General features: G+C 43.4%; 1 protein-coding gene across 1 annotated transcript; it reads left to right on the top strand.

The window, feature by feature from the left end:
• Nucleotides 1–8,466: 8,466 nt before the first annotated feature.
• Nucleotides 8,467–9,420, top strand: LOC146796848 (olfactory receptor 5AP2-like). The gene has a single exon (XM_085630247.1). The coding sequence runs from the start codon at nt 8,467–8,469 to the stop codon at nt 9,418–9,420; it is 954 nt and encodes a 317-aa protein (XP_085486373.1).
• Nucleotides 9,421–11,068: the final 1,648 nt, after the last annotated feature.

Below are 11,068 nucleotides of genomic sequence, written 5' to 3'. Positions count from 1 at the left end.
TCCCTGCACTGGGTCCGTTTTGGCTGCCTAGCGTCAAAACATGCACCCTTGCACCATGAACATGCAATATTGCGGACTTCATTCTTAAATCTATTTGCTCATGTGAGTCAGTTCCAGATCAATGCAATGAATGTTATTTTCCTGGCTAGTGTAGTTAGAGGCTTTTTTTTATTTTTAAACAATGTATTTTGTTGCAGTGGCAATCTATTGTCTTGTGAATATACCACAGCTATGTGCACAATTCATGTGTATTGTCCCATGTGCTAAAAGGTCCTTAAGCAGCCACTGGGATTAGCACAGCATACAATATACAGAAGCTGCACCCATGCATGAAAATTCAGCAGCACACATAGAAAGAGGAAAATGCCTCAGGGGATTGTTTTTGTGATGGAACGTGACCCTCATGCACAAACAAATCTGGCATGCAACGCAGGCCCCCTTGCACCATGGTGCAAGTCTTGCTGAACTGATGCTAGTTGGCCCATTGTGCCTCAGTGCTGGGAAAAGGCTGGAATGCACTGTATTGCAATGAATTCAGAGCATTTCTGACCCTTCCCTGTAATACAGCGCAGCAAGGCGATTTGCTGCCCTGTGCTGGATTACTTTTTCATAAATTCTCAGTGAATGATAAAAATATATTGCAACATGAAATGCTGTGCTACAGTCTGGTTTGAAAACACCACCCTCTTCACCATGGAATGTCATAGAGAACATAGAAAATTACAAAATCCCCCAGTCCCAATGAACAGAAAACATTTTGGGGGTTTGTGGCCCCCTAATAAAGTAAACATTTGCAATGTTTAGTATCTTAAAAATGGGGTATGTACAAATGTTAGCAAAGCATAAACTAAATCTAAACATGCAGTCGAAATTACAATTTTCACCACATTAATGAGCTAATAGGACGATTTTGCCATTGTTTAAGGAGTGTAATACATTTGGCTAACAAGTTATCATAGCTTAACATGAAGGATCTATTTAATTCATAAGTTACAGCTAGCTCTAAATATATAGTTGAGTTAGTTACACAGGGATCATCCAACTAAAGTCTACAAACTACAAGGACTTGAGTTTTACCAGGACTGAGCGTGAAACTTAAACGGTAACCAAGTTCTCACACTGCTAAACCTTCAATTGCTCATATACTTTGTGTGGATTAGAAATGTAAACAGCCACATTGGTGGAATAAAAATACATTTTTGATAATAATGCCAGGTGTTCAAACAGGTGCAATTGTTTTGTGCTATCTATTTTGAACCCAGACAATCTGGAGCCAGGGCAGGGAGGCAGGACATTTCAAGCAACTCTGAGGGTGGGAACCTCAGGACATCTCTCCTACTTCAAAGCATGCACCAGGTATAAATATTGAACCTCAGACCCTAACTCATCAGATGACTTCGGGACCTGTTGGCTCTGCAGGAAGAAGGACCCTCCAGCTGTGAAGTCAGACCTGCTGACCTGCTTTGCTGCCCAAGCATTGCTTTGCTTTCAAGGACTGCTGTTGCTGCATCAGGACTCTTCTGCTATTAGCTGCCATACTGAATCCAGCCAGCCTGTGAATCAGGGCTCCATGATCTCAATGGGCCAGTTGACTGACATCCTATCTTAAGTCACTGAGTCAACAGACTTTGCAGGGCATCTTTGATGCATGACGGCGCCTCACCTTAACAGCTCCACAAGCTTGATACAGCATGACACAGATAATCGGCTATGCATCCCGCAGTTGCTCGCTTCTCCGATGCAGGACCACACATTTCCTCTGCAGCTCCAACAGCCTAACCCATTGAATGGATCTCAATGCAGAAAAACGGCCTGGCTCAAAGGAGTGCAACACATCTCGAGACACATCCACACAAGCCTGTGCAGCTTACTTGGACTGGTCCAGTGCGATGCACCCCAACCTCAGCGTTGATGCATCGCTATGCAACTTTTCAACAGCCCCAGCAGCTTCCTTGATGATGATGATGCAGGACCTTGCATCTCAAGCTACCATTGACGGTCACTGACTTTGCTACTTGATGCATCTTAGCGCAAGACCTAGCACCCCAAGCTCCATGTTAGCAATTTCTTGATACCGGGCAGTGCAACTCAACGCAAGGACTTTGCATTCTCAGCAACCAGGATTTAAGATACTCTTGTTCAGCAGGCCTGGCTGGGTAGCTATAGCTAGCCCGCCATCCATTACGGTCAGCCTGAACTTGTGACTTTGTCCCGTCTGGCATGATCAGATAACCACAGTGGGCATTTTCTACTTTTGCCGCTATTTTTGTTTAAGTATTTAAACTTACATATCTCTGGTTCTACTGATTGGATTCTTGTAATGTTTGTATTGTTTTATTTGTTAAAATTCGCTCCATTGTTCAAATCTGGTGTGGGGTTCTTCTTGTGCTGCGTTTACACTGCATTACTGTTTGAAGTGCTGCATACAAACGTTACTCATTGCCTCTAAGTTATACTTGACTGCTCTGTGTCGAGCTACCAGGTGGTTGAGCCCAGGTTAATTTGGGGTTTGCTTGTCACTTCAGCCTGACTAGGATTGTGTTGGCTGCTTGAGAAGGGGTTTACTCCCCTCACCTGGTAATCTACTTTCTTACAAGCCCAGAGTGGGGCGCTGATGCATTGAGAATTCCACTACATATATGAATATGTAACATTACACCAGTGCAGACATTATCACAAGCGTTTGAGCCATTGTGTCAGGCGGCTTCTGAAGTATGGAAGTATGTCATTTAACAACCTCTTTAAGGACAAACAGTTGTTTTTAAAGGCCTGCAAGAATGATGTGGAGCCGGTAACTAGCCATGCAACATTTTGGCAGGCTCACAATACTTGTACACCTGATAGACTGAAACCTCATGAGGGAAGGGGAAAAGGTAAAGGGTTTTTCTAAGGCAAGCATTGAAGAGTGTCATAATCTATTTTCTCACAGCTTCAAACTGATTAGGCTTCCTACTCTCAATATGTATGACCTTCGTATAATACCTGTTTATCGGAAAAATATTCAGTAGCTTTATTGTATCCGTTTCAAGTATCAATTCAACACAAAGTACTTTGAAACATTACAATGTAACCGATTGCAACAAGGTACTTTTTAGGAGCTCGAATGACTGTCCTATTGGTATATCCAAGTTAATTTCACTTGTAGAATTTGTCAACACTTTAGTCTTTTCCTTTCATGTTACATACCTTGACATTGCTCTTGTTAATTATTCCTTTGACTGTTTCTAACTTAGTTTAATGTCCTGTAAAGTGCATAAATGGGTTGTCAATTTAAATTGCCTTGGTGACTTTTACTTTACTGTGTTATTATCAAATGAAACTGAAAATCAAACACAATTTTTGCATCTGCTTTTGCTGAATGTTATTGAATATACTAGACCATTTTCTGTGATAAATTCTCCTGATCATTACTTTAGCCTTTCCTAGTCAGATTGTACATGTACTCATTCCAATTTACAATATTTTTGAAACTTTACAAAAAACTAAACTTGCTCTGTTGTGTGGTTTTCTTTTGCAGGCTGAGACAGAGTGGCTGACCAGAGGGCTCGCCATCAGACTGGATGAAGTGGATGCCATTGGATTCTCTGGCTATTAAGGTAAGAAAACGTCTACTACTCATGAGCGCATGACCATATGAGTCTAGGACTGGCAAATCAAACAATAAGTGGGGTTTTTATTGTTGCAAATCAAAGATGTTCACCAGGTCCCAAATCACAAAATATCTTGCCCCCTTGTTTTTAACTCAATAAATTATTTGGCCAATTACAGAAAACAGTTTTCTATCACTTAGTACAACAGGGGCGACACTGCCATTGTCTCTTTGCTGTGATTGTGCTTTGGCACCCAATGGTGTGAGTTCAGGACCATGACTGGTCATAAAGACAGTGTGGGTCATAACACATTGTTCCAGGATGGCATAAGATATGTCAGTAATTGTTGTCTTCATGCCAGTATAAGCTTTATGAGGGGTATGCACCATCATTCCAGGAATGCCAACATAGGGCAAGAATTAACCCAATTGCTTGTTTTCAGATTTTTTTTCATCACCATGTATTCCTTTATGGACGTTCAGATTTGTACTATCACTCATTAAATCTTACTGCATTTTTAGATTAACACTATTACCAGGCTATTGTGCTTTAGGTTGGAACCTATAATGACTGATTAAACCTCACCAAAATGGAAGCAGTTGAAAAATATACATGGGTAAACACCTGCACAAGCACAAACTAAAATGTCATTCAAAGAAAAGAAAGTGAGAGAAAATGAGTCATTTTAATTTCTTTCTTAAGGGTAGCAACACAATGTATTATAAGGGAGCAGCAAAACGCCTGGTCTAAGACTATTCTGGATGAGTTTTGTTGTTTAGGGATCTTAGTAAAATATTGTTTTTGTTACCTCCAAATCTTTGGTACTTGAATCAAATATGCAGGATTTAGAAGCATGTTTTAGACCTGATCTTAATATTTTAGTGCGTGTGAGAGGTGATGATATGTGAGAGAGTATTGGGATGTGGCTGTGAATCAGAGTGCAATATAGAGAATTGCCTCAAACAGTCTAAAACATGTCCATGGCACAGATTGCCAATGCAAAGACTCTACCTTTCCATATTACTTCTCCTTTAAATAAAACACATACTTTATAACAATCACTGGAAAAAAACATGTTTTGTAAAAAAAAGTTTCTGTTTATTTTAGAGATCAGCCAGCTGACTAAACACTGATAAACACTGATTTAAAAAGGTTTGAAAATCACTGAGAAACATCACTGTAATAAAAATAAAAAAATACTGAAAACAAGACAGCCTACCCATTACTGAGTAAACTTTAGAGCCTGTTTAACTTGCCAATAAAATGTCTCATTTTGCAGATTTTGCAGATACAACCATCCTGACATCCTGACCCATTTTCCAAAACTGATTTATTTATCTGCTTCTTACTTTTTATTATATTACCTGCTGATAGGTGAAGTAACTCAGGTTGTTACTTGGGGTCGTTTCTGAAGATAACACAAAAGGTGCAGCCTGCAGGTCATTATTAGAAGTCCCTCTAAAGTCATCAGGAAAGAGTGGTACCTTCATAATCAGTTACCAGATGTTATGTGACCTCATAACCCACACTATCACTCCTCAGGAAAAATAGGACGCGTGTTTTCTTTGTACCCCCATAGTGTAAAAAATTAAAAGGCACCCCTGCACCAAGAACCCAACCTTGCAAGGAAAATATATTATGTGTTCTGGGTGAGTAGTGTATTCATAACACCATTTAATAAGAAAACTGGTAAAGCTCCACGGAAATGTTATGGACTGTGTATCTAACATGACTGGTAAATGTTGGAAGTAGTGTATGTGTATGTGCTGACGTGCATTGGCCAAAGTGGCCTTGAAAAGAAAACTGGTATGATGTGTGTGGCATCGAACAACTACAATAACTACTACTACTACTAGAAGCATATCCATAGTTCACATACAAGCAACACATTCTCTGGTAGGCCTGGGATAAATGTAAATTACATCACCTTATGCTAATTATGTGAAATTCCCAAACTATGTCTTTATGCTACAATGCATAATTATAAAGTGTTTGCAGAAATATGTTACCTCAAGTTTTCCAGAGTAGAGTGAGCATAAAGAATGACAATGGCTGTTGTTTTATTTGTGTTTTTCATGCCAGTGCAATGCGTCCCTCCATCATAAAGTGCTGCAAGGACGCATTCGCTCTAAAATATACTCATGTAATTACATGCTATTTCACAAAATTTTCCTGCAATTTCATATAACTTGCAAAAGTGAATTACAAGAATTTTGCAGATCACTTGGTCTCAAAATGTTGGTGAAATGTGAGTCTGCCATGTAAAAGGAGGGTTGGGCAGAACTCCATGGAGTTACATGAAAACTCAGCGAGATGTTTAGCGCCAGGAACTTGCGCCAAGCTTCAAAATCAGCATTAACGACACCATGTGGCATGCCACAGGGTGCGGCTTCTTTGCTGCCAATCGAGAATATTTTCTACTTGAGCGGCAGATTTCTCACCACGAATGGTTGCAAACTCCTGCGACCTCCCGCGACCCCCTACATTGAGAAAATCGCACTAGGTGCCCTCTTCCACCCGAAATTGCACTAGAGAATGTCAATTCTAACTTGCACTCACCATCTTACCATTAGCAAGCCTTGCAAGATCAAAAACTATGCCACATGGCGGTTGGCAGGGTTTGACCAGAAGTCCATGTTACAAGTCTAACACTTGGGTGCCGATTACGATCCTGGAAAAACCGGGTACGAACCGTCGGTCGGAGCGTTTTCTCCGTCCGACTCGTACCCGGTCGTAAAACTTTACACACATGGAAGTACGATTCGCACGGAAACACCATTTCCGTACGAATCGTACAAAACACCGTCCGACAAAATTATACATACCAATGTAATCCGGGAATGCGCCGACGTGACGTCGGGACGCTGTCAGGCAGCGTTTCACGACCCAGGAAGTACGATTCGAACCGACAGCAGTCCGGATGGCAATATTTTCACGGCACCCAAAAAGTGCCGGAAAAGCGCAGTACGCCGCGAAACGACCAGAATAGGGGGCCCGGTACGCGCCTTACCCCCCCCCCAGCCCCCGTGAGTACACGCCGTACCCCCCCCGTGTATGTACGGTCGTGTACGTGTCGACCCCCCGTGTGTATGTACACCCGTGTACGTGTCGACCCCCCCGTGTATGTACGCCCGTGTACGTGTCGAACCCCCCGTGTATGTACACACGTGTACGTTCGACTCGTACCCCCACCCGTGTATGTATGGTGCGTACCCCCAGCGCGTACGACACGTACACGGGCGTACATACACGGGGGGGTCGACACGTACACGGGTGTACATACACAGGGGGGGTTCGACACGTACACGGGCGTACATACACGGGGGGTCGACACGTACACGGGTGTACATACACCGGGGGGTTCGACACGTACACGGGCGTACATACACGGGGGGGTCGACACATACACAGGTGTACATACACGGGGGTTCGACACGTACACGGGCGTACATACACGGGGGGACGACACGTACTCACGGGGGCTGGGGGGGGTACGGCGCGTACTCACGGGGGCTGGGGGGGTACGGCGCATATGTGGGCACAGATCTCCATGGTTGCAATGGGAGTTTGGTGCGGACGGTGTTTTTCCCATACGGTTGTGACATCGGACGCACAGGATGGATCGTACTTGCGCGGTCGGACTTCACTTTTCACGTTTGTACGGTAAATCGTCCGGGGAGGTGTCGGACACATTTTCCGACCCGAGGACGTGTGGGGAATTATTCCCAATGCGACTCGTATGGAGTTTTCCCATGCGAATCGTAGTTGGCAGTTTGTACGGCACTTGTACGATTCGTACGGTAAAAATACCGGATACGAGTCGTACGGGGAATTTTTTTACAGGATCGTGATCGGCACCAGAGTGTCCAAAACTGTGTGAACTCTGCCGGCGGAGTTGAATTTATTGCCCACCACAAAAAATGACTGCAGATTATAAAAAATCTGAAGCAACATATTAAAAAAAATTTGCATCACTATATTTCTTTTAAAAGTGTCAGTCATTCATCCAGAATTTAACATGCATTGCCTGTTTGTGATCTGCATTTAATTCCTGTGAGAAGCACTTAAGGTGCATTGTCCAAAAAACAGCTGTGGCGGGGTTTATTTGTGTATCCATAATTCACTGAGCTCTGATTGTCTTTTATCATTATGATTGCAGTTTTTCACTGATGCAAGTGGTCATGGCAAAGGTGGAGGGCAGTGAGGCCACTATTCTCTGTGCATGCTTTCAAATACTTGCAGAAAGCATGTTTAAATACCACAATGCTCAATGTTTATTTAATTTTGAATACCATTGTATAATGAGAAAGTGTTCTCCATTTCTATGTCACCCCTGCAAAATGTATACTTGGAAAATAATACTTTGGGCTGGAACAAAATGTGAAAGACACTTCAAATAAGCAATGTCAGATGAAGGTTTACCTAAACAAGTCAATGGCTGAAAAGAAACCTTATGTTTTTGGGACTAGCATTTGAAAGAAAGAAGTAATCAGGATATTGGAACACCAATGTGTTTAGAGTGAAACACCTGACAGGAAGTTATAGATGAGATATGTTTGCCAAAATTTGTATAAACAACACATGTATTGAGATCTGTAAAAAGAATGTACAACTGTGATAGGTGTGCGAGTATGTGTGTGTGTGTGTGTGTCTGTTAATTTGGATATTTCTTCGGCTGCAATGTAATTAGTGATACCACAACTGAGAGATCACAAGTGATATTGCCAGTGAAGTTACTGATAATGTTGGCGGGTCTGTCTGTAATGTTAAGATCACTTAAAATATTTATTTTTTAAAGAGAGATCTAAATTAGGTTGAGGAATATAAAATGTAAAGAAGTTCTTCTGAGAATGTTTTCTTTATTCTTGCAGATCTAATGGCACAGAGTAAACTGAGAAACCTAACCGTGGTGAAAGAATTTATCTTGGTGGGACTCTCAGACCATCCAGGGCAGAACACAGTCCTGTTTTTCCTCTTCCTGGCAATGTACTTGATCACTTTAGGTGGAAATGCCAGTATTAGCACCATCATTGTGGCTGACTCACAGCTTCACACTCCAATGTATTTCTTCCTGTTAAACCTCTCTGTTCTTGACATGGGCTTGACCACAGTTCTCCTTCCCAAAATGCTGTCAAATCTCCTATTGAACAATAAGACAATTCCCTTTCAAGGCTGCATTACTCAACTATACTTTTTTGCTTTCTTTGCCACCTCAGAGGTTTTTATTTTAGCGGTTATGGCAATAGACAGATATGTAGCGATCTGCCACCCACTACGTTACACTACTCTCATGAGCACTAAAGTCTGCACAATTCTGACAACAAGTTCATGGGTGATTAGCTTCCTGCATTCCTTGTTGTACAGTGTGCTTATTTCGAATTTTACCTACTGTGGACCCAACCAGATCCAGCAATTCTTCTGTGATGTCCCACCACTGCTGATGCTGTCCTGCTCTGACACAACCAGCTATGAAATGCTTATTTTAACCGAGTCCTCCTTTGTTTTGCTGTTGACTGTAATATCTGTTGTCATCTCCTACATTTGTATCATATATACAATTTTGAAGATGCAGTCAAAAGAAGGGAGGCACAGAGCCTTTTCTACCTGTTCCTCTCATTTAATTGTTGTCACCTTGTACTATGGTACTGTACTTTTCAACTACATCCGGCCCACATCAAGCTACTCCCTCCAGAAGGACAAACTTATGACGGTCATGTACACAGTTGTGACCCCGATGGTCAATCCTTTCATCTACTGCCTGAGGAACAACCAAGTGAAGAAAGCACTGAAAAGAATAATGGGCAGATACATTTTACAACGTACTATGTGAAAGGTGATGCTTTGAGCAGAGTTTAGTAACCTGAGTGGTAAATCTATTTATATATAACCCTATTAGTGCTGACTGGTTTTTCTGCTTTTTGAACTCAGCATTCAGGGGGGCACTGCTCTCTAGTCCCCATTGTACATGCTCCGACCCCTAAAACATTGAAAAATTGGACAATCTTTAATTGGCATGGTTAACTTCACACTAAAGTCATAATTTATGGTGTAGGAAAATTTGCCAGTGGCTTGAAAAAGGTAAATGTCACCTATGGATTTCAGCACATATTGCGAGATCCATAAGGCTGACAAGGAAACAAAATGACTTCAGCCTACCTGGCATTCCTGACTGCTACAGCTTGTAAACCTGCATCCAAATATGCCATAAGAACCTTTTTGATGGTAAAGAACCCCACATTTAAATATTAAATAAGTCAGCCCTGTAGCCTACAAAAAAGGACACCTAGGGGCCGATTCCAATCATGGAAAAAGGCAGTACGAATAGTCGTACGGAGCGTTTTTTCCGTACAACTCGTACCAGGTAAACTCATTCTACAACCTAGGAAGTACGATTCGTACAGAAAGCCTTTTTCTGTACGAATCGTACAAAAGACCATACAGCAAAAAAATTCCCACAATTCCGATACGGAACTGCTTGTACGCGACGTCCGTATATATTTCAGCAGTGTTTTCCGGCCCAGCAAGTACGATTCGTACCGACATCACTACGTACCTCGCTGTGACTATGGGAGCGAAAAACTGCCGGAAAAGCAGAACCCTACACCACGGAGCCCCGGTATGCGACGTACAGCCATGAACCCCATCGTACATGTCATCCCGGTCCTCTTGGCCTACGACCTGGTGCACCGCACCCGACGCACACGCCGCAGAAGGTGAGAACAACACCCAGGGGCCGGGGAGGTGAGGGCTAGGAAACATACCCCATAGCAAACACAAACCTATAATATGGAGGCCATACATTACCAGCAGGGTCTGGTCACTTGGGGGGGCATGGCCAGCAACCCCTGCGTACCGCAACAAGGAAGTGGACGTGTACGGTGCGTACCACACGTACCCCTACGGCGCCATGACAACAGTGGTACGGACCGTACCCACGCATGAATGCGTGGGTACGGTGCGTACCACACGTACCCTTACTGCGCCATGACAACAGTGGTACGGACCATACCCATGCATGAATGCGTGGGTACGGTGCGTACCACACGTACCCCTACGGCACCATGAAAACAGTGGTACGGACCGTACCCACGCATGAATACGTCGGTACGGTGAGTACCCCTACGGCCCCATGAGTACTCAGGTACGGACAGTACCCACGCATACATGCGTGGGTACGGTGCGTACCCCTACGGCCCCATGAGTACTCAGGTACGGACCGTACCCACGCATACATGCGTGGGTACGGTCCGTACCACACGTACCCCGTTACGGCAGCAGGAAAATTTGGATACGAGGCGTACATACGCCAGGAATGTGGGCATAGAGGACTGGCCCAGCATGTTACCTTCATATTGTTGTGTGTGTAGGTCCTGGCCAGCAGTGTACAGCTCCAAGGGGGTGCGTGGGTGGGTGCAGAGGCCTCCCAGCAGTGGACAGACATATGAGGGGTGGGTGCATATCACTACCAGCAGTGTCCA

The sequence above is a fragment of the Triturus cristatus genome, chromosome 10 (assembly GCF_964204655.1).
Source record: "Triturus cristatus chromosome 10, aTriCri1.1, whole genome shotgun sequence".
Classification (NCBI taxonomy): domain Eukaryota; kingdom Metazoa; phylum Chordata; class Amphibia; order Caudata; family Salamandridae; genus Triturus; species Triturus cristatus.
The sequence above is the reverse complement of the archived record's forward strand: the minus strand, read 5'-3'. Positions and strand labels throughout refer to the sequence as shown.

Excerpts from the sequence above, each read along its gene's own strand:
- LOC146796848 (XM_085630247.1), top strand. The coding sequence starts at position 8,467 with ATGGCACAGAGTAAACTGAGAAACCTAACCGTGGTGAAAGAATTTATC.